A 25287-nucleotide genomic window follows, 5' to 3' on the forward strand; every position below is an offset into this window, starting at 1 on the left:
TTTATTCCAACTCCTTGCTTCCTGTCTGCCAACCAGTTTTCTATCCAAGTCAGTACCTTGCCCCCAATCCCATGTGCCTTAACTTTACACGCTAATCTCTTATGCGGGACTTTATCGAAAGCCTTCTGAAAGTCCAAATACACCACATCCACTGGTTCTCCCTTATCTATTTTACCAGTTACATCCTCAAAAAATTCCAGTAGATTAGTCAAGCACGATTTACCTTTTGTAAATCCATGTTGACTTTGTCCGATCCGGTCACTATTTTCCAAGTGCTCTGCTATTACATCTTTTATAATGGACTCTAGCATTTTCCCCACTTACCGGTCTATAATATAGGCTTACCGGTCTATAATTCCCCGTTTTCTCTCGACCACCTTTTTTGAATAGTGGGGTAACATTAGCTACCCTCCAATCCATGGGAACTGTTCCAGAGTCTATAGAATTTTGGAAGATGACCAGCAATGCATCTACTATTTCTAGGGCCACTTGCTTAAGTACCCTAGGATGTAGATTATCAGGCCCTGGGGATATATCAGCCTTCAATCCCGTCAATTTCCTCATCACCATTTCCCTACAAATACTGATTTCTTTCAGTTCCTCCCTCTCATTAGACCCTATGTTCCCCGACATCTCTGGGAGTTTATTTGAGTCCTCCTTTGTGAAGACAGAACCAAAGTATATATTTAATTGGTCTGCCATTTCTTTGTATCCTATTACAAATTCCCCTGATTCTGACTGCAAGGGACCCACGCTTGACTTCACCAATCTATTTCTCTTCACATATCTATAGAAGATTTTACAGTCAGTTTTTATGTTCCCTGCAAGCTTACTCTCATACTCTACTTTCCCCCTCTTAATTAATCCCTTTGTCCTCCTTTGTTGAATCCTAAACTGCTCCCAATCCTCGGGTTTACTGCTTTTTCTGGCCAATTTATATGTCCTCTCCTTGGATCTTATGCTATCCCTAATTTCCCTTGTTAGCCACGGTTGAGTCACCTTTTTTGTTTTATTTTTATGCCAAACAGGGATGAACTAATTCTGTAGTTCATCCATGCAATCTTTGAATGTTTGCCATTGCCTATCCACCGTCAACCCTTTGAGTAACATTTCCCTATCAATCCTACCCAACTCGCACCTCATACCATTGTAGTTTCCTTTATTTAAATTCAGGACCCTAGTCTCTGAGTCAAATACTTCACTCTCCATCTTAATGAAGAATTCTATCATATTATGATTGCTCCGCCCCAAGGGGCCTCGCACAACAAGATTGCTAATTAATCCTTTCTCATTACATTATACCCAGTCTAAGATGGCCTGATCTCTAGTTGGTTCCTTGACATATTGGTCCAGGAAACCATCCCGTATACTCTCCAGGAATTCCTCCTCCACAGTATTGTTACTAATTTGGTTAGCCCAATCTAAATGTAGATTAAAGTCACCCATGATAACTGCTGTGCCCTTATTGCACATGTCTCTAATTTCCTGTTTAATGCCATCCCGAACCTCCGCATTACTGTTTGGGGGTCTGTATACAACTCCCCACTAACGTTTCTGTCCCTTGGTACTTCTCAGCTCTACCCATACAGATTCTACATCATCAGAGCTAATATCCTTCCTTACAATTGTGTTAATCTCCTCTTTAACCAGCAATGCTACCCCACCTCCTTTTCCTTTTCGCCCATCTTTCTTCAATATTGAATACCCCTGGATGTTGAGTTCCCAGCCTTGGTCACCCTGGAGCCATGTCTCCGTAATCCCAATCATATGATATCCGTTTACATCTATTTGCGCAGCCAATTCATCCACCTTATTACGAATGCTCCTCGCATTAAGACACAAAGCCTTCAGGCTTGTTTTTTTAACACTCTTAGGCCTTGAAGCCTCTTTGCATCCTCCTCACAACTCACAATCCCACCTAGTTTCTTGTCATCAGCAAACTTGGAAATATTACAGTTGGTTCCCTCATCCAAATCATTGATATATATTGTGAATAGCTGGGGCCCAAGCACTGATCCCTGCGGTACCCCACTAGTCACCGCCTGCCATCCCGAAAAATACCCATTTATTCCTACTTTCTGTATCCTGTCTGTTAACCAATTTTCAATCCATGCCAGTATATTACCCCCAATCCCAGGTGCTTTAATTTTGCACACTAATGTCTTATGGAACTTTATCAAAGGCCTTCTGAAAATTCAAATACACCACATCCACTGGTTCTCCCTTATCTATTCTGCCAGTTACAGCCTCAAAAAACTCCAGTAGGTTTGTCAAACACGATTTCCCTTTCATACATCCATGTTGACTTTGTCTAATCCTGTTGATTTTTTCTAAGTGTCCTGTTATCACATCCTTTATAATAGACTCTAGCATTTTACCTACTACAGGAAACTCTTTGGTATCCAGGACCGGCATGTTGCCGGTTGATCAAAAAGTCCGGATGACGGAGAGGGTTATCTACCGAGGCTATTTTTAACAAAGAAAAATAAAAAAATCAAGAAATGTGCAGTATACAGTAATTGGGTACTCACCTACAGAATGTTGTGTTAAATGGATGGTGGAAGATGCTTGATTAAGTTCAGTACTGCCAGTTGAGGGTAATGCAATGCAATGTGGCTACCAGCAGCGTGGGAGACACAGAGTACCCCTGTAAAATGGAAGGTCAGAAGAGACTACCGGCAGCGCAGGAGAGTCAGACTCCTGTTACAGGGGTATTGAGGTGTTCAGACTTCTGACAGCGCCAAGAAGCCGAGTAGTGGCAGTTTGGAGAACTACCCCCACTGACTAACTCGGCCACCGCGGGAGACTCGGACTCGGCAACATTGCCAGTTATTGAGGTGTTGTTTTCGGAGTGAGAATTTTGCCGGTTAATAGAGAATTCTGGATATTTAGGTGCCGTTTAAACGAGAGTTTCTTGTAATGATGTTAGGCTAACCAGTCTGTAGTTCCCGGTTTTCTCCCTCCTTTTTTAAATAGTGGGGTTACATTTGCCACCCTCCAATCTGCAGGAACTGTTCCATAATCTATAGAATTTTGGAAGATGACAAACAATGCAGCCACCATTTCCATGGCTACTTCTTTTAGTACTCTGGGATGCAGATTATCGGGCCCTGGGGATTTATCAGCTTTCAGTCCCATTAATTTCTCCAGCACTATTTTTTTTACTAATACTAATTTCCTTTAATTTCTCCTTCTCACTAGACCCTTGGTTCACTAACATTTCTGGGAAGTTATTTGTGTCCTCTTCCGTGAAGACAGAACCAAAGTATTTGTTTAATTGCTCTGCCATTTCCTTGATCCCCATTATAAATTCTCCTGTTTGACTGTAAGGAACCTACATTTGTCTTCATGAATCTTTTTCTTTTTACATACTTGTAGAAGCTTTTACAATCTGCTTTTATGCTCCTTGCAAGTTTACTTCCATACTCTATTTTTTCCCCCCTTATAATCAATCTCTTGGTCCTTTTTTGCTGAACTCTAAACTGCTCCCAATCCTCAGGTAACTTTATATGATTACTCTTTGGATCTAATACTATCCTTAATTTATTTTGTTAGCCATGGTTGGGCCGCTTTTCTTTTTGCGTTTTTGTGCCAGAAAGGAATGTATAACTGTTGCAATTCATGCATTCGTTCCTTAAATGTTAGCCATTACCTATCCACCGTCATGCCTTTTAATGAAGCTCCCCAATCTATCATAGCCAACTCACTCCTCATACCATCGTAGTTTCCTTTGTTTAGATTTAGGACCCTAGTTTCTGATAGGATTCTTCATTAACATGGAAAGTGAAGAATTCCAATCATGTTATGGTCACTCTTCCCTAAAGGACCCCGCACAAGATTATTAATTAACCCCTTCTCATTGCACAATACCCAATCTAGGATAGCCTGTTCCCGAGTTGGCTTCTCAATGTACTGATCTAAAAAACCATCTCGTACACACTCCAGGAATTCATCCTCCACAGTATTATTGCTAATTTGGTTTGACCAGTCTATATGTAGATTAAAGTCACATGATTAATGTAGTACCCTTGTTACATGCATCTCTAATTTCCTGTTTGATGCCATCCCCTACATTACCACTACTGTTTGGAGCCTACAGACAACTCCCACCAATGTTTTCTACCCTTGGTGCTTCTTAGCTCCACCCAGGCTGATTCTACATCTTGATTTTCTGAGTCAATATCCTTTCTCACTATTGCTCTGATTTTATCCTTTACTAAGGCCACCCCACCTCCTTTTCGCCTGTCCTTCCTAAGTATCGAATATCCTTGGATATTCAGCTCCCAGCCTTGGTCACCTTGGAGCCATGTCTCCGTAATCACAATTATATCGTATCCGTTTACTGTGGTGTATGTGCCTTTAAGAGCCCCTGTGTGCGGTAATGCTGGTAATGGCCACTCGGGCTATATAAGCCTGTATAGTGTCTTGTATCTGTTAGTTCACCTCCAGACTTTGTTCAGTAAACATCTGTGAAACCAACTCCTGCATTCCGTGTCTCCATTAACACACGGATACAACAGTGGCGACGAATTGGAAACGGACTTACCTGCAATTCAGCAGCACCTCAAGGAGATCGATTCCTCAGACGAAAGTCGAAGAAAAAAAACAAGAAAAAAAAAAAAACTGTGGTTTCACCAGCTAGCCAAGCTGGTGGCAGGTACTGCAATAATCCTTCCTGGGTGGCGGGCTGGGGCTCCATTGGCTGGCTCTGCAGCGGTGCCGAGCAGCGAAGGCGGAGGCAAACAGAGACAGAGGGTGGAGCACTCGGGAGACGGCCGTCGCTGCAAAGCAGGTCGGCGTTCGGACCGAGCAGAGGGAGGGAAAAGTCCCAGAGAGTCCGGCGGGAACGAGTCTCCACCTATTAAAAATACCTGTGTAAATAAAAACCGCGGAGAACAGCGTTGTCAGCAGCGGCAGAGTGCGGGAGGCGCCATTTTTTTTCTGCGGGGAAGAAAGGAAAGCGCGGGAGGCGCCATTTTTTTTTCAGGATGCCTAAGACTGGCAATATTATTCCTTTCGATAGCGATATAGAGGATTGGACCACATATGTGGAAAGAGTGGAGGTATATTGCACAGCAAATGAAATAGAGGATGATAAAAAGGCATCAGTACTTCTAAATCTAATGGGCGCAAGGACATACGGGCTGTTACAAAACTTAATCACTCCAGCCAAACTGAGGGACAAGAATTTTAAGGAGATTGTTGATACCCTACAGGAGCACTTAAACCCAACACCGCTGTTGATAGCGGAACGATTCAAATTCTTCAGGAGGAATCAGCACAAGAATGAAAGTAACGCTGATTACCTCACTGAATTAAGGAAGCTGTCAAAGCACTGCCAATTCGGGGCAGGACTGGCAGATTCTCTTCGAGACAAATTCATCTGCGGTCTCCTAAGTGAAGGAACACAGAAAAGGCTACTTTGAGAAAGATTTGACACTGGACAAGGCTTTCAGTGTGGCTGTATCATACGAAGCAGCCGCAAGAGGAGCTGCAAAGATACAGCAAAGGCCACAGGACTTCAGCACCCATGAAATGACACAGGGTTTCGAGAGATGTTATCGCTGCGGCAGATCCACCCATGACCAGAGGGACTGCTGGTTCAAGGACAAAGCATGCAGGGAATGCGGAAAGATTGGACACATTGCACGTGTATGCCGATCTGGAAAAAAAAAATCCACGGACAGGAAAAAAATCAATAAGGAAAAGTACAGAAAAGGTACAAATGATGACGGACCGTAGCTCCGAAGACCAGAAGAGCGATAGCGACTCCGGAAACAAGAGACTAAGCTGTCTCAAATTACATAATGTAATTGCCAAAGAAGATTACCAGACCATTTGGGTTACCCTCACGATAGCAGGGTCCCCAGTTAAAATGGAGCTAGATACAGGATCAGCTCTGACCATCATAAATCGACGGGATTACGAGCGGCTATTTCCGCGTATACCTTTAAAAGACACATCCATTATCTTAAAAACATATACGGGGCAGAAAGTATACCCCAAAGGGAAAATAAGGGTGCCTGTTGTATACAACGGCAAGGAAATACAGAAGTTGTATTTATACGTTCTGCAAGATGGTGGTCCACCGCTGTTGGGACGTGAATGGGTCAGGAAGATACGTTTAGACTGGCACTCCATTCAGGCACTGACGGTGACCAGTAAGAAAAAAAATTATGACGACGTCATACCTGAACGATTAAAAGACATCTTGGCCAACACCAAGGAAGTGTTTCAACAGGAACTAGGAACCTTGAAAGGCGTCACCGCCTCAATAAAAGTGGAAGATGCGGCAATTCCCAAGTTTTTTAAGGCAAGGCCGGCGCCATACGCAATTCGTCCAGCAGTCGAGGCAGAGCTGGAGAATTTGGAAAAGGCAGGCGTATTATCCAAGATAGATTGGAGCGAGTGGGCAACACCCATCGTCCCGGTCATGAAGAAAACGTTGAATAATGATAAATCTGAAGAACAGAGAAAAATTCGCATCTGTGGGGACTTCAAGGTAGCTGTAAACCCGGTCCTTCACACGGTACAGTATCCTCTTCCGAGGATAGAAGATATTTTCGCCTCACTATCCGGAGGGAAACGTTTCACCAAAATTGACTTGGCACAGGCATATCTACAGATGGAGGTTGAAGAGGCCTCTAAAAAGTATCTCACGATAAACACACACAAAGGCCTGTACCAGTACAATCGACTGGTTTTCGGAGTAGCATCAGCTCCAGCTATCTGGCAAAGAGCTATGGAGCAAGTCCTCCAAGGGATTCCGGGGACTCAATGCTACCTAGACGACATCCTTGTAACAGGAGAAAACGACAACGAGCACCTTGCCAATTTGGAGCAGGTGCTCACTAGGCTGAAAGAACGGGGCCTACGAGCAAATCGCCCCAAGTGCGAATTTTTCCAGAAACAAATATCATATTGTGGCCACATAATTAACAAGGGTTGCATAAGTCACCTGAAAAAATTGAAGCGGTCATAAAAGCCCCAGCACCTGAAAATGTCTCACAATTAAGGTCATTCCTGGGTTTGATAAATTACTATCATAAATTTTTACCAAACTTGTCAACTGTTCTGCACCCTCTTAACGAACTGCTACAAACGGGAGTAATTTGGAAATGGAGCGAAGACTGTAAACGTGCCTTTCATAAATGCAAAGGCTTGATCACGTCCAAGGAAGTTTTGGCTCATTACAACCCATCACTGCCAACCAGACTGGCGTGCGATGCATCCCCTTACGGCATAGGAGCGGTATTATCGCATAGATTCCCTGATGGCTCGGAGCGGCCGATAGCTTTTGCGTCACGCTCATTGAACTCAGCTGAGCGTAACTATGCCCAGATCGACAGGGAAGCACTCAGCCTGGTGTGGGGAGTGAAGAAATTCAACCATTACCTACACGGACAAAAATTTACCTTGTTGACTGACCATCAACCCCTCGTCTCCATATTCAACCCTAAAAAGGGTGTTCCCATTATGACAGCGCAAAGGCTACAGAGGTGGTCCCTTTTCCTAGGGGCACACCAATATGACATAGAATACAAGGGATCAAAACAGCATGGGAATGCTGACGTTTATCGCACCTACCGTTGCCAACCGTAGAAGAGGCACCTACAGTGGACCCAGTGGAGATGTTCCACTCAACCATGGTGGAATGTCTACCAGTAACAAATTCTGCCATTGAAAAGGAAACGAGAAATGACCCGACTCTCACGAGTCTACGATTTAATGGTGAAGGGATGGCCAGCACATGGCGAACCACTGTTGCCAGCATTCTCGCAAAGAAGAGAACAGCTGTCAGTGTGCCGAGGAACCTTGATGTGTGGATCCAGAGTGGTGATTCCACCCGAACTCCAGGATAAAGTGCTAAAGGAGCTTCACGAGGGGCATCTGGGTGGAGTGAAAATGAAGAACCTAGCCAGAGCGTTTGTGTGGTGGCCAGGTATCGATGGAGACATCGAAGAAATGACCAAGAGCTGCCTAGGATGCCAGAAGGTCCAAAACGCCCCACCACAAGCCCCTCTACATCCATGGGAGTGGCCCTCATCTCCATGGCAAAGGGTACACATCGACTTTGCTGGTCCATTTATGGACTCAATGTTCTTAATCGCGGTTGATGCACACTCCAAGTGGCCGGCGGTAATAAAGATGTCCTCCACCACCACGGAAAAAACCATCACAGTATTAATGACCATATTTGCCAGGAATGGGCTGCCTGAACAGATCTGTTCTGATAATGGACCGCAATTTGTGTCCGAAGAATTCAGGAAGTTCTTAAAAAACAATGGAGTTAAGCACTACACGTCTGCCCCATACCATCCCGCCACCAATGGATTGGCTGAAAAGTTTGTCCAGACCTTCAAGAAGGCCATAAAGGCCATGGGTAATGAAGACATAAATCTACAGCATAAGGTAGATAACTTCTTGTTTGCATACAGGAATGCAACACATGTGGTTACAAACCAAACTCCCGCCATGATGTTCTTCAATAGAAGCCGAAGATGCCGGCTGGATTTGATCAAGCCAAACATCAGAAGGGACGTGGAGAACCGGCAATTTCAAGGCATGAATGAAAGGCCAACTAGAACCTTCCAGATAGGTCAACAAGTTTTGGCCCGGGACTACCGTAACGAGAAATGGCAGCCTGGAACTATTTGCACACGACTAGGACCGCTGATGTATACCGTGGACATTGGAGAAAGCATAATAAGGCGCCATGCTGACCAGATCATAGAGTCATCCGAAAAGGGACAACCTACACCACAACTCTATACGCCTAATGATGAAGCAGAGATACCCATAGTATCTACCTCCGATCTGGTGATACTGGAACCAGATGAACCCGACACTGGCATTCAAGCCGAATCGACCTTGCCAAAAGAACCTACTACACCACCAGAAACTACTACACCACCGAGGCGTTATCTGGACCGAGTCAAGAAGCCTCCAGAGAGACTGACTTATAATTGATTAACTGCAGCAAATGTGTAGATTATTGTTCTTGTAAACATGTTAATTAATGATTACTTAAAATGTTATGTACTGGTTGTCTAAAAGGGGAGGAATTGTGGTGTATGTGCCTTTAAGAGCCCCTGTGTGCGGTAATGCCGGTAATGGCCACTCGGGCTATATAAGCCTGTATCGTGTCTTGTATCTGTTAGTTCACCTCCAGACTTTGTTCAGTAAACACCTGTGAAACCAACTCCTGCATTCCGTGTCTCCATTAACACACGGATACAACATTTACATCTATTTGTGCTGTTAATTCATCTACCTTAGACATCTTAACATTTTTTTTGTACTATGGCCCTATTTGTCTTACCATTTTTTCTTACTCGGACTCTATTTGATAATGCACTCCTTTGTTCGTATGCTCTGTCCCTTCCTGACACAATCTGGTTATCCTTACCCCAATCATTTTCCTTCACTGCTTCCTTGTCTTTTCTCTTTAGCATTCTAGATTTCTCTCCACCGGGACGCTCCCCCTCCTTATTTAGTTTAAAGTCCTATCTACCTCCCTAGTTATTCGATTCGCTTGAACTCTGGTCCCAGCATGGTTCAGGTGTAGTCCGTCCCAACGGAACAGCTCTCTTTCCCCAGTACTGGTGCCAGTACCCCACGAATCGAAACCCACTTCTCCCACACCAATCTTTGAGCCACGCATTCATCTCCCTGATCCTATTGACCCTATGCCAATTTGCTAGTGGCTCCGGTAATAATCCAGAGATTATGACCTTTGTGGTTCTACTTTTTAATAAAGTCCCTAGCTGCTCAAACTCTCAGCAGAACCATTTTCTTTGTCCTACCTAGGTCGTTGGTACCTACGTGGACCACAACAACTGGGTCCTGCCCCTCCCCCGGCGCACGTCAAGCCTTGGCACTGGCCGTAATTGTGACTACTTGGAGGAGCGCCTATGAATTCCAAGCACATGCAGCAAACAAATGGAGTTGACTGAAGGTAGAAATCAATGCATCCCCCATTCCAGAATACAGAAGGGGGATGTATTCATTTCTACCTTCAGTCAACTCCATTTCTTTGCTGCATGTGCTTGGATTCCATAGGCGCTCCTCCAAGTAGTCACAATTACGGCCAGTGCCAAGATTTTTCTATCCTTAAAGTTTGTAAACAAAAGAATACTTGAACTCATTACATTTATAAAATACTTGAAGGGCCTAGGATTTTCTTGAGGGCCCAGATTGTGGTGTGCTTTCTTTTTAAAGGATAAAAACTTCTCCTGTTTCTAAATCAAGTGATAGCTAGTCATCAGACTACCAATACAGTGGTCATTGTCCTTTTTTAATTAAAAAAAAATATGCAAATGCCAACTGCTGCGAACACAGCATTCACTAACTTTTTAAAAAAAAATTAAACCCTCTTATACCATTCTAAAAAGTGGTCACAATGACAGTGAATGTTCCAAAAATTACTTTAATTGCCATATGTGCAGTTGGCCAAATTTTTCACTTGCACCACCACAATTTATTTTAAGGCCAAGAAATTAGTGGAAACCCACCAAAAAGATGGGTTTCATCTTAGTCTGCTTTTGTGTAATTGCATCATTTACATTAGCAACTGCAAGCTGAATTGTGTGTTAGTTAGTGGGAGTTGTATATAGACCTCCAAACAGTAATACGGAGGTTGGGGATGGCATTAAAAGGGAAATTAGAGAAGCATGCAGTAAGGGCACAGCAGTTATCATGGGTGACTTTAATTTACATATAGATTGGGCTAACCAAATTAGCAAAAATATTGTGGAGGAGGAATTCCTAGAATGTTTACAGGATGGTTTTCTGGAACAATATGTCGAGAAACCAACCAGAGATCAGGCCATCTTAGACTGGGTATTATGTAATGAGAGAGGATTAATTAGCAATCTTGTTGTACGAGACCCCTTGGGTCAGAGCGATCATAATGGCCCAGTAATTCCGGGCCCAACGCGCGAGTACGGACGGGGTACTCACCCATGGGCCCGATGGAAGTGCCGGTTTTCAGCATGCACAGCGCATGCGCGGAAAACCGGCATTTCCTGTCCTCTGAACCAAGGGGTTCAGAGGGCGAACGAGTGTGCGCAGGAGTCTGCGCGTGCGTGCTGAAATTCCTTTTTTTCCCCCACAGGTTTGCGCGTGTGTAAGGGCCTCTCCTTTTAACGAATGTAAAAAGGAGACGCAAGGACTTCATTCTTTAAGGTAAGTGGTCTATTACTTAAAATTATAACATTTTTTCCACAGCTTTATTGTTTTTAAGGACTTTACAGTAAGGTAAGTGTAGTTTTACACCCGATTTTAAAAAAAATTATTTTTTTCAAAAATTTGATTCATTGTTTAAAATTGTTTTTTAAAGTTATTTATAGTTCATTTAATTAGTGGGATTTTTTTAACATTTTATTTAAAGTTTAACTAGTGTTTTGGGCGCCCGTACTTTTCATGAGTTTGACAGTTCTTACTATCAAACTCATGAATGAAGTTTCCTCTCCCCAGATTGGCTGCACAGTGCTCACCTGATCCCAGCCGGCACATCGAACTAACTACGCCGCTGGATCAGGTAAGCACAGCCAGTGACAGGAATTCCAAGCAGGCCCAGGCTTCAGATGTCGGCACGCCGGGTGAGTGCACATCGGGGGCTTCCACGCGCGGCAAGCCCCCGAACCTAATTTCTGGGACAATATGATCGAATTCTTCATTAGGATGGAGAGTGAAGTAGTTGACTCGGAGACTAGGGTCCTGAATTTAAATAAAGGAAACTACGATGGTATGAGGCGCGAATTGGGTAGGATTGATTGGGGAATGTCACTCAAAGGGTTGACGGTGGATAGGCAATGGCAAACATTCAAAGACCGCATGGATGAACTACAGAAGTTGTTCATCCCAGTTTGGGATAAGAATAAAACAAAAAGGGTGACTCAACCGTGGCTAACAAGGGAAATTAGGGATAGCATAAGATCCAAGGAGAGGGCATATAAATTGGCCAGAAAAAGCGGTAACCCGAGGATTGGGATCAGTTTAAGATTCAACAAAGGAGGACAAAGGGATTAATTAAGAGGGGGAAAATCGAATATGAAAGTAAGCTTGCAGGGAACATAAAAACTGACTAAGAGCTTTTATAGATATGTGAAGAGAAAAAGATTAGTGAAATCAAGTGTAGGTCCCTTGCAGTCAGAAGCAAGGGAAATTATAATAGGGAACAAAGAAATGGCAGACCAATTAAATGCATATTTTGGTTCTGTCTTCACAAAGGAGGACACAAATAACCTCCCAGAGATGTTGGAGAACATAGGGTCTGATGAGAGGGAGGAACTGAAAGAAATCAGTATTTGTAGGGAAATGGTGTTAGGGAAATTGACGGGATTGAAGGCCGATAAATCCCCAGGGCCTGATAATCTACATCCTAGGTACTTAAGGAGGTGGCCCTAGAAATAGTAGATGCATTGCTGATCATCTTCCAAAATTTGCTGGAATCTGGAACTGTACCCATGGATTGGAGGGTAGCTAATGTTACCCCACTATTCAAAAAGGGTGGTAGAAAGCGGGGAATTACAGACCGGTAAGCCTGACATCGGTAGTGGGGAAAATGCTAGAGTCCATTATAAAGGATGTAATAGCTGAGCACTTGGAAAACAGTGACAGGATCGGACAAAGTCAACATGGATTTACAAAAGGTAAATCGTGCTTGACTAATCTACTGGAATTTTGAGAGGATGTAACTGGGAAAATAGATAAGGGAGAACCAGTAGATGTGGTGTATTTGGACTTTCAAAAGGCTTTCGATAAGGTCCCGCATAAGAGATTAGCGTGTAAAGTTAAGGCACATGGGATTGGGGGCAAGGTATTGACTTGGATAGAGAACTGGTTGGCGGACAGAAAGCAGAGAGTAGGAATTAACGGGTCTTTTTCCGAGTGGCAGGCAGTGACTAGTGGGGTACCACAGGGATCGGTCCTTGGACCTCAGCTATTCACAATATACATTAATGATCTAGATAAGGGAACTAAATGTAATATCTCCAAGTTTGCAGATGACACAAAGCTGGTTGGGCGTGTGTGCTGCGAGGAGAATACCGAAAAACTCCAGGATGATTTGGACAGGTTGGGTGATTGGGCAGAAGCATGGCAGATGCAATATAACGTGGATAAATGCGAGGTTATCCACTTTGGTGTCAAAAACAGAAAGGCAGACTATTATCTGAACGGCAATAGATTGGGAGAAGGGGAAGTGCAACGAGACCTGGGTGTCCTTGTGCACCAGTCGCTGAAGGTAAGCATGCAGGTGCAGCAGGCGGTGAAGGCGGCAAATGGTATGTTGGCCTTCATAGCGAAAGGGTTCGAGTACAGGAGCAAGGATGTCCTGCTGCAGTTGTACAGGGCCTTGGTGAGACCACACCTTGAGTACTGTGTGCAGTTTTGGTCGCTTTATCTGAGGAAGGATGTTCTTACCATGGAAGGAGTTCAGTGAAGATTCACAAGGCTGATCCCTGGGATGGCAGGAATGACGTATGAGGAGAGATTGGGTCGATTGGGATTATACTCGCTGGAGTTTAGAAGAATGAGAGGGGGTCTCATCGAAACTTATAAAATTCTGACAGGTCTGGACAAACTAGATGCAGGTAGAATGTTCCCGATGGTCGGAGAGTCCAGAACCAGGGGTCATAGTCTAAGGATAAGGGGTAAGCCATTTAGGACAGAGATGAGGAAGAATTTCTTCACCCAGAGAGTGGTGAACCTGTGGAATTCTCTACCACAGAAAGCGGTTGAGGCCAAAGCTTTAAATATATTCAAGAAGGAGTTAGATATATTTCTTAGAGCTAAAGGTATCAAGGGATATGGGGAGAAGGCAGGTAAGGGGTACTGAGTTTGGATGATCAGCCATGATCTCATCGAATGGCGGAGCAGGCTCGAGGGGCCAAATGGCCTACTCCTGCTCCTATCTTCTATGTTTCTATGATTCAGGTCCCAGTTGTCGCTATTAACAATGGGGCCACCAACAGCTGAATAGAATACGAACTTACCTGATGAGGACCCTCTTTCGCGAACTTGCTCTTTAATGCTGCGTACTCGAGGGCAGCGTAATGGCCCATGGATTCCAGGGGCACAGCATGTGCGGAAGCGTACCTAGGATCCTGTGGGCCTGGTGCTCCCAACAGATATGTGGGAACCAGGATTAGGCTTTTACAGTTAATTGTTCAATGGGATGATAACCGGTACACAGGAATCAAGTTACAGTTTTAAGTTGGACATGATAACTAATACAAGGGGGAATAAGGTGACAGGAAAAAGGAGGGTGCAGACTGGCACCTGACCCGCTGAATCCACTCGCAGAATGGGCACAGTCAATGACAACAGCACCATACGGTGAATTTAAAAGCTTTAATGTCAGGAAATAAGATATAAATATATAGTTAGGTTTTAACATTTGACCATTAGGTCATAACTTGACAGATCACAAGTTCGGGATTTACCGCATGCGCTTAAATCCCGAACTTGCGGTCCATTTCAAAGGTGGTATGGCAGCGGACTCAGAGTACGCCGTCATACCCACCGCAAATTCTGGCCCAATCACCCAACAGTAATGCTGAGGGTGGGGGATGGCATTAAACAGGAAATTAGAGACACGTGCAATAAGGGCACAGCAGTTATCATGGGTGACTTTAATCTACATATAGATTGGGCTAACCAAATTAGTAACAATACTGTGGAGGAGGAATTCCTAGAGTATATACATGGGATGGTTTCCTGGACCAATATGTCGAGGAACCAACTAGAGATCAGGCCATCTTAGACTGGGTATTATGAAATGAGAAAGGATTGATTAGCAATCTTGTTGTGCGAGGCCCCTTGGGGAGGAGCGATCATAATATGATAGAATTCTTCATTAAGATGGAGAGTGAAGTAGTTGACTTCGACGAAGGTCCTGAATTTAAATAAAGGAAACTACGATGGTATGGATTGGGGAACGTTACTTAAAGGGTTGACGGTGGATAGGCAATGGCAAACATTTAAAGATCGCATGGATGAACTACAGAATTTGTTCATCCCTGTCTGGCATAAAATTAAACCAAAAAAGGCGGCGCAACCGTGGCTAACAAGGGAAATTAGGGATAGCATAAGATCCAAGGAGGGGACATATAAATTGGCCAGAAAAAGCAGCAAACCTGAGGATTGGGAGCAGTTTAGGATTCAGCAAAGAAGGACAAAAGGATTAATTAAGAGAGGGAAAATAGAGTACGAGAGTAAGCTTGCAGGGAACATAAAAACTGACTGTAAAAGCTTCTATAGATATGTGAAGAGAAAAAGATTGGTGAAGTCAAGCATAGGTCCCTTGCAGTCAGAATCAGGGGAATTTATAAATGAGGAACAAAGAAATGGCTGTCCAATGAAATACATACTTTGGTTCTGTCTTCACAAAGGAGGACACAAATAACTTCCCAGAGATGTCGGGGAACATAGGGTCTAATGAGAGGGAGGAACTGAATGAAATCAGTATTTGTAGGGAAATGATGTTAGGGAACTTGACAGGATTGAAGGCCTATAAATCCCATGGGCCTGATAATCTACATCCTAGGGTACTTAAGGAAGTGGCCCTCGAAATAGTAGATGCATAGTTGGTCGTCTTCCAAAATTCTATAGACTCTGGCACAGTTCCCATGGATTGGAGGGTAGCTAATGTAACCGCACTATTTAAAAGAGGTGGTAGAGAGAAAACGGGGAATTATAGACCGGTAAGCCTGACATCGGTAGTGGGGAAAATGCTAGAGTCCATTATAAAAGATGTAATAGCAGAGCACTTGGAAAATAGTGACAGGATCAGACAAAGTCAACATGGATTTACAAAAGGTAAATCGTGCTTGACTAATCTACTGGAATTTTTTGAGGATCTAACTGGTAGAATAGATATGGGAGAACCAGTGGATGTGGTGTATTTGGACTTTCAGAAGGCTTTCGATAAGGCCCCGCCTGAGAGATTAGCGTGTAAAGTTAAAGCACATGGGATTGGGGGTAAGGTACTGACTTGGATAGAGAATTAGTTATCAGACAGGAAGCAAAGAGTTGGAATAAACGGGTCTTTTTCCGAGTGGCAGGCAGTGACTAGTGGGGTACTGCAGGGATCGGTGCTAGGACCCCAGCTATCCACAATATATACAGGAAACTTTCTGATATCCGGCACTGACGGGACCGAGCTGGTGCCGTACCATCAAAACTGCCGTGCAAACCAGCGCGAATGTTAAAACATACGGAGCTTTTGAGCTCCGTATGAATCAATAAACCCTGTTGCTTAGCAACAGCTTCAAAACAGTCGGCCACAGCTTAAAAGCGTCTCTGTAGCTAAGCAACAGCTTCAGCTAGACCTTGCAGAGCCTGACTGGAAAAAAAAGCAACGAGAAGTAAAAAAAACTAATAGGAAACGGCTCCTGAATTTTGCCGGTAGATAGAGCTTTCCGGACATTTAACCTCCGGTTAAACAAAAGTTTCCTGTATTAATGATCTAGACGAGGGAACTAGATGCAATACCTCCAAGTTTGCAGATGACACAAAGCTGGGCGGGCGTGTGTGCTGTGAGGAGGATGCCGAGAAACTCCAGTATGATTTGGACAGGTTGGGTGATTGGGCAGATGCAGTATAATGTGGATAAATGCGAGGTTATCCACTTTGATGGCAAAAACAGGAAGGCAGATTATTATCTGAACGGCAATAGATTGGGAGAAGGGGAAGTGCAACGAGACCTGGGTGTCCTTGTGCACCAGTCGCTGAAGGTAAGCATGCAAGTGCAGCAGGCAGTTAAGGCGGCAAATGGTATGCTGGCCTTCATAGCAAGAGGATTAGAGTACAGGAGCAAGGATGTCTTGCTGCAGTTGTACAGGGCCTTGGTGAGACCACACCTTGAGTATTGTGTGCAGTTTTGGTCGCCTTATCTGAGGAATGATGTTCTTGCCATGGAGGGAGGGCAGCGAAGATTCATCAGACGGATACCTGGGATAGCAAGAATGACGTAGGAGGAGAGATTGGGTCGATTGGGCTTATATTCGCTGGAGTTTAGAATAATGAGAGGGGATCTCATTGAAACTTAGAAAATTCTAACAGGACTAGACAGACTAGATGCAGGAAGGATGTTCCCGATGGCAGGGGAGTCCAGAACCAAGAGTCACAGTTTAAAGATAAGGGGTTAGCCATTTAGGACAGAGATGAGGAAGAATTTGTTAACCCAGAGAGTGGTGAACTTGTGGAATTCTCTACCACAGAAGGCAGTTGAGGCCAATTCATTAAATATATTCAAGGTGTTAGATATATTTCTGAAGGCTAATGGGAGAAAGCAGGAACAGGGTACTGAATTTGGATGATCAGCCATGATCTCATTAAATGGCAGAGCAGGCTCGTGGGGCCGAATGGCCTACTCCTATCTTCTATGTTTTTATGTTTCTATGTATATAACTCAACTTTGTCACAGCACATTCAAGTGACTATGATGTGACTACTTGGAGGCGTGCCTATGGAATCGCAGCACTGGGATGCAATGCAAATAGGTAGGTAAGAATTCAACTCCACGATGCCCTATTAATCCCAACCTCAGCTAGATCGAAATTGAAGTGAAAAATAAAAAAGTTACAAGGCAAATCTTGCACACTCGCAGGGATGAGTGATAAAGCAAAACTGGTTAGAATAGGGTACTTGCTCTTCACCCTTTCCAGGTGTGAAGAACCTGAACAATGGAAAACGAATAAAAATATAACATTGGGGAACAGAGAACAAAAAGCTCTCAAAGTTCAGCTTAAGTGAACAAACCACAGACCCTACTGTTTTTTTTTAAATAAAGATCTGCCGCAACCTAGACTCCTATACGTTTTCAATTGTCCACTGAACTATTCCTTTAGCTTAAATAAAATCAAACGACGTAAAATACCCAAGTTTAGTTACAGCACTCATCAGAAAATACTGCCTTTATACTTCATGCTTGCTATTTTTGCCAATTTTAATGGGAATTACTATAGAAAAATTGATAAAGGAATAAAATAAACATTGAATAAAGTATCAGATTTAACTTTATAAACACTCATTTGAATACTCAAAACAAATTTGAATCGTAAACTGTGAAACACATGCAAAATAATTAAGAAAATGGAAATTTCAGAATTAAGATTTCATCAAACAAACTTGACAGTATAAATCCCAAAAAGCAGGATATGAAGCTACTGAAACCAAAAGCTTAACCCTACAGGTTGGGATTGTGGACAAAACTGTTGGGATGTAGCAGGAAAAATAGCAAAACAACTTAAGAATGAGGTACCATGTAGTTTGATTAGTGAGCCACTTGCCATCAATTTTACAACCTCTGCCCATGCAAGCTGTCCATCAGGTTCTCCGATTACCTTGACTAAACACACTGTCCATCTCTATGGCAGTCACACATGTCGGCAACCTGATCAGTTCAAGCAAACCAGCGAGTGGACGGGCAAAAGCGAGCGAGCGGAAGAGCGCAAGCCGAAAAGGAAAGGGGAGGAGAAATGGAAGAGGGAGGAAGAAAGGCAGAAGTAAAGGGAGGAAGGGGTGCAAGGCAGAAGCGGGGCAAAGGAAGAGGTAAGGAAATCACGTAGAACTACTCACAAGGTGAGTCCTGGGAATAATCATGGGAATTGAAATGTGCTGGGATCTCAGAACAATCTGTAGGATTCAAATCTGGAATGTCTTTGGGGATGGCTTTGTTCTGGCAGCACTCGTTGCTGGGTGAGGGCTGTGGTATGGAATTAGTCACAAGATGGGGAGTGGGGTATTGAGATCATGCCTGGGTACTCAGAGAAGGGGTGAAATGTCTGCAAAGAGTGGACTGAGATGGGGTTCATGGTCTTCTTGACACAGATCATTTAGTTGTCTATGCCACATCCCTTCTTCTCCTTGCCCACCAAGCCAAATCTCCCCCTAGACTCCCTCTGCCCTAGCGCAGATCCCGTATCTTTCTCTAGTTTTTTTCCCCCATCTCCTCTCATGACATCTCCAAGCTCAACTTGTCCATGAACCCCACTACTACTCCCTTGACCCCATTCCCACTAAACCGTTGACCACACAACTTTCTTTCCTGGTCAGCTTCCATATGTACACTAACGACACCCAGTTCTACCTGCCCACCACCTCTATGTTGTCAGACGGTTTATCCAATATCCAGTCTTGAATGAACTGCAATTTCCACCAGTTAAATAATCGAGAAGGCCAAAGCCATCATCTTTGGCCCTTGCCACAAACTGTCCCATCTTCACCGATTCCATCCCACTGTCGCAGGTTGAACCAGATTGTTAGCAACCTTGGCATCCTATTAGACCCCAAGCTGAGTTTCCTCTCCTCCCAAAGACGAGCTACTTCCACCATCGTAACATCACCTGTCTCCATCTCTGCCTCATCCCATCTGCAGCTGAAACCTTCATCCATGCTTTTGTCACCTGCAGACTCGACTATTCCAATGCACTCCTGGCTGACCTCCCATCCTCCACACTCTGAACTTAAAGCCCATTCAAAATTATCCTGCCCGTATCCTATTCTGCACTGTCCCACTCATCCATCACACCTGCTGTTAGAAACTTACACTGGCTCCCGGGCCCGCAAGGCCTCAAATTTAAAATCCTAGGGGGAGAAATTCGGTAACGCTAACTTTTAAAAGTTGAAAAAATTAGCGGTAGGCACTAATGTTTTTCAACTTTTAAAAAATTTGGGGTTTGCGCTCCAGGAAGGAAGTGAAGCGCTAAATCCTTCCTGGAGTGCAACAGGCGGGGCGGTAGGTGTGCAGCGCTGCACAATGGGCCATGCAGTGCTGCGGTGTTGGAAGGCTCATTCCTTCCCTTAAAGGGAAGGGCCCTCACTGCAAGGAAAAGACTTACCTGGTCCCCGACAGCAGCCGCGATCCGGCCCGATGCACTGCAGCAGTGCAATGCTGATCAATCGCTGGCGAAGATAAATGATAAAAACACAAAGAGCATTTCACAATTTTTTTTTACTTACCTCGGCCACCTCACCTTTAAGTATTACCCCCGAAGCACCCGGCCTCCTGATGAACGCCTCCTGCAGCTGTCGGTGTTTTCACCCGGCGATGCTGCAGGGGGCAGAACCGAAGTTCAGGTCCGGGGCGCTACGTACAGCGATGACATCACGATCTCCGGGCGAAGGAGATCAGGGCGCAATGCCATACCGCAAACCTCCCGCCGAATATCGCGGGAGTCGATCTTCTCGCCGTGCCCGGTTAGTAAGTACTTAGCGCCCCGTTATCACCCCCCAGAGACAATAATGGGAGGCACTAAGGCGCCCAATTTCTCCCCCCTAGTGTTTTAAATGCCTGCATGGCCTCACCCCTCCCTATCTCTGTAACCTCCTCCAGCTCTACAACATAGTAAGTTGTGGGGATAGGAGCAGAAAGTTACAAAGGGACATAGACAGACTGAATGGACAAAACTGTGGCAGATCAGTTAGATGTGGGGGATTGTGAGGTCATACACTTCGGATCTGAGAAAGACCAATCATAATATTTATTAATGGTGCAAGTTTAGGAACTGTGGAGCAGCAATGGAATTTAGGTGCCCTTGTACACAAATCACTAAAAGCCAGTACACAGGTACAAAAGGGCTAATAGAATGTTGCCCTTTATCTCAAGGGAATTGCAATGTAAAAATTGAGGAAGTGATACTTCAGTTGTCCAAAATCTTGGTCAGATCCATCTGGCATACTGTGTTCAGTGTTGGGCACCAAAACTCAGGAAGGATATATTGGCCTTCGAGGGGATACAGTGCAGATTCACCAGAATGATATCAGCGCTTAAAAGGAGTAAATTATACAGACAGGTTGTATAAACTCAATTTGTATTCCCTTGAGTTTTGAAGGTTGCGGGGTGATCCAATTGAGATGTTTAAAATAAAAGGGATTAGATAGAGTAGATACTGGTGGGGGAAGCCAGAACTAGGGAGCATATTCTTAAAATTAAAGCTAGGTCTAACAGGAGTGAAATTAGGAAGCACTTTTCCACACAAAGGGTGGTGGAAATTTGGAACTCACATTCCCAAAAGCCTATGGATGCTGATGAATTGAAATTTTCAAGACCGATCAATAGATTTCTGTTAAATAAGGGTATACGGGATATGGAGCAAAGGTGGCAAAATTAAGTTGAGGTACAGATCAGCCATGATCTAACGGAATGATGGAACAAGGGCTGAATTGCCCACTCCTGTTGATATGGAATCCCCCAAACACTCTCTTCCTGTAGCTGTGGCCTCCTGTGCATCCGTCCCTCCATCTCTTTGCCCCACCATTGGCAACCGTGTCTTTAGCCACCTAGACCCCATGATCTGGAATTCCCGCCCTAAATCCATTTCAACCTCAATCTCCTCCTTTAACAGCCTCCTTAAAACTGCCTCTCATCAAGCTATTGGTTACCTCTCCTATTATTTCCTATTTTGACTCAGTGTCCATATTTACTTTTGAAGCGCCTCAGGATGTTTTTCTACATTAACGCCACTATATAAATAAAAGCTGTTGATGTTGTTATGCAAGTATTCTGGATGCATATGGGTGCATTTTAAGGGGGCTGGGTTTGCTTGCACTAAGGGGCAGCAGGGAGCACCATACTTCTACAGCAAATCAGTTTTGGATTTTCAATTCCAAACAAACTGAAGAATGAACTTCTTATGCAAGCGACACGCTGACTACTAGGATAAGCCAGGCTATCTAGGGCAGAGACTTCTCACTAACCCAGGCCCAGGCATCAACAGCAACCAATCACTTTGGTCATTACGTATCACTGCATCATCCTTATTTTGTGTCACTGCGACTATTTATTAAAAGTATTTTATATCACTGAACCTAGCAATCATTTTAGACACAAAAAAGGCTCAAGACACTACAGTATTCTATCTCAGTTTGTCGTGCAAAGATAATTTCATGCTCAGCCAGTATTGATTTCAAGTACAGCTGTTCTATTTTTTTGGCAAGCATTTAATGGCACGGAATTTGTGGTCAGTAGCGAAACGACGGCGCTCGCCGCTGACCTCGAAGAAAGCTGCCCACAAAGACCTAGTGATCTCTGTGGCATGAATTTCAGCTCTCCAGACATTAATTTCATGCTGGCTTTAAGTCTAAGGGATCTCCAGCGTCCAACAATAGTGATGCCATCAAGTTAGCTAAGCAGCCAATCATATTGATGAATTTTCAGACAACAAACCAGGAAGTAAAATACAGATTTTCCTTCACTTAATCAATCATTTTAGGGGGCGAAATAAAGATTGGGACATACACATGGGATTACGGTAGAAGCTGAAATAGCAAAAACTTAAATAAAATTTTTTTTAAAAATTCAAAAATGATTTTAAAAACCAAGGAATTTTTTTAATTGGACATTCCACAAATATAAAATTAGGTTTTCAGGGCCAGAACGGTTGCTCAGCATTAATTATAAATCAGTACGCTATTAAAAACCCAGTTACACATCATTCAACACGGCTCAACTTTTTCAGGTTTTTTTTAATTTTTTTTTTTTTTTAAAAAGAGGGATATTACAGGGTAAAAGTTCAAGTTCTCCTCAGTCAGTGATTTCTCAAAGATTGCCAGCTCCGGGGAGTTCAACAGCTCACCCTATGGAGAAACACAGAATCATTTCCGCATTTATCTGTGCATGCACCAGCTCCAGAAGTTGCTGTCAGTTTCAGAGGAGTAATGACAGCAAAATGCTGACAGTTTCACCATCATTACCACTGCAATATCCAGGCTATTATTTTCTTCAATTTGTGCGGGGCAGATTTTGCAGTGGGTATGACGACGTAGTCTGAGTACACGCCGTCATACCACCTTTGAAATTGACTGCACTAAATCCCAAACTTGACAGATGATCCGCACCGACGGGGAAATACTCATTGCTGGCGCAGAGTTGGGCTAATTGCCCACCGACTAACCATAACATTTTTATCCATAATTGTTAGGCAGTGAAAGCAGGCGCAGTAGCCTGTTTCACTGTGAAAGGATATTGTACGGCTGTAAATCCCCTTTAGACGTGGTTCAGCAATAGCTACAATGCTTTAAGGAGTGTATTTTTTTTAAATTTATCAAGGGCTTTTTTCATTTTAGACAGGAATATAATGATATCTTGAATAAATACGGTACAATTTACTGTAATACAGCTTACTTAATAAAAATAAATCCAATATCAATTTGCATTCCCCCCTCCCCCCCACCATTATATGTAAAAGCACCCTCCTTTTTCCTCTGTCACCTTATTCTGTAACTTTATTCCCCCGTGTATCAGTATCCCATTGAACAATTAACTGTAAAAGCCTGATGCTGGTGCCCACGTATCTGTCAAGAGGAAACTCGACGCTTCCACTGATTGGAGTACCAGGCCCACATGATCCCAGGTACGCTTCCGCATATGCTGCACCCTGGGCCATTACGCTGCCCTCGAGTACGCAGTGTCAGAGAGCAAGTTTTCGAAGGAGGGTCCCCATCAGGTAAGTTCGTGTTCTATTCGGATGTCAGCAGCGTACTCCATAGGTACGCAGCCGACCGCAAAATCTGCCCCTGTATTTTTGCACAATGTGCCATCTGCAGGCAAGAGAATAGGCCGTCAATCGCTTCCCAGGCCTGTGCCACTGCTGCTCTAACCACCCATTAGGAAGTACCAAAAACAAGCCTGGGGCAACTCATCGATTTTCATTCCCTCCAGGCGTAGAAGTGGCTAGTTTTTGCTCATCACTTTCCTGTAACATTGCAGTGATCACTAACTTGTTATTCAAGGAATGCAGGCACAAATCCTGGAGCTAATCATCCCAATAATGTTTTGTAATTATCCAACTCCAGGACTAAAACACAGATTTAAAAGCATCAGAATTGCACAATGGACGAGCAACTTGACAGTGCAACATTATTTTTTTTAAAAATAAAAACATATGAGGCTGAAAACTACTGTAAGTGATATTAGCAGTAAACATTTAATATGTGCCTCTGGCATTCCTTAGTCTGCTACTTTTAACTCATTGTTGCCTGTTAAAATAGCCACGAGGAATGTTATATGAACACCATAAGCATTCATCTGCTAACATTAGCAGTAATTCTAACCTAATATATTTATTTATAACTATTTATATTTTAGTTATAAATTACCATAGTTTCTGAGTATTCGCAGGTTGAAGTGAAGTATTGGTCTGGATTTTCTAATTGGCGTAACTTTTACTGCCAGCGATAATCCTTAAAATAATGGATTAACACGGTCAGCAAAAAAACTAGGTTAATAGATCATGGAACGGGAAGGAGAACGGTAGTGCGAACAGTACTCGGTGTTGTGCTTTGTTATTACTTAACATACATACTTCTAGTTTTGTAAAATAAACAAACATTCTACTTTTACACCAAGATCTTTTTTATATCCATTTACTTTGGTACTCACATTCTTTACTCATTTCTTCATTTATTGCCTGCTTGAAAGTTTTACAGCTCTTGGAATCTTTTGCTAGTTAACATCAGGTTAGGCCACTAAGATTAGCAGGGAGTTTATTCGTTTTGGGGGGGGGGGGGGAAAAAGAGAGAGAAAGAGTGTTTCCATACATGGATTTGTAGTGTTAAGTGGTTCAAACTGTTCTAATTTTTACTGACTAGCCAAAAAGAACTCTTCCAGAAAACAACCAGGTAGGCTTGCAAGAAGGATCAGTAGGTCATGAACTAGAAGACAGTAGACATGATATATGGAAACAGCGAACATCTGATGTGGAAGCTGAGGAGGCCCAGCAATGTGGGGAGTAAAGAGACAAGGAAAGGTCACAGCAGCAAAAAAGGATTAGGCAAAAAGTGACACTATCCAGAAGGATTTTTGTCAGTCCCCATACTAATTTATCAAGATCACTAACTATACCTTCATCATGAAACAAACACAACCCCAGCTCCTGAAATGACATAACACCTGAAATGAACATAAAACTGCAAAACACAATTTTAAAAATATGTACGTATTTATTTTTAATATGAGTTTGCCTTTTCAGTTATAAACAACTAATATTGTCATAATGGTTAACTCATTTAATAGTTAATGGTAAAGAGCATTCAAGAAATTTTACAACCAAACTATCAAGTATTTTGTAATGATACCTCTCATTTTTCTCAGGAACACCAGCTTTCCCTTCATCCATAGTTTTACCACTTGCTTTCTTCTTTTTCTCTCTCTTCTTTCTGCTAAGAAGGTCATCCTGAAAGGAAAGAGAAATGAGGTTACAGGTGACTGCCAAAATGATTTTTGTGTAAGCTGCTGCTACAAGTATCTGAATAACAAATGTCAGCTGCTTCTATGCA

The 25287-nt window shown here is 43.4% G+C and overlaps 1 protein-coding gene across 4 annotated transcripts in view; it reads right to left on the minus strand.

Moving 5' to 3' along the window:
* LOC147117115 (dnaJ homolog subfamily C member 1-like) overlaps positions 1-25287 on the minus strand; it is a 49211-nt gene that overhangs the window by 15133 nt on the left and 8791 nt on the right. For 3 of the 4 annotated variants that reach the window (XM_085987792.1, XM_085987790.1, XM_085987793.1), the window contains exon 2: positions 25087-25184. In XM_085987792.1, coding sequence (XP_085843918.1) covers positions 25087-25184 — 98 coding nt within the window. Of the gene's footprint in view, positions 1-2378; positions 2467-25086; positions 25185-25287 lie in introns of all 4 variants that reach the window. The other variant, XM_085987791.1, reaches the window with a different exon arrangement.

The sequence above is a fragment of the Somniosus microcephalus genome, chromosome 5 (genome assembly GCF_052327205.1).
Source record: "Somniosus microcephalus isolate GS21.2 chromosome 5, FLI_Smic_1.0, whole genome shotgun sequence".
Classification (NCBI taxonomy): Eukaryota; Metazoa; Chordata; class Chondrichthyes; order Squaliformes; family Somniosidae; genus Somniosus; species Somniosus microcephalus.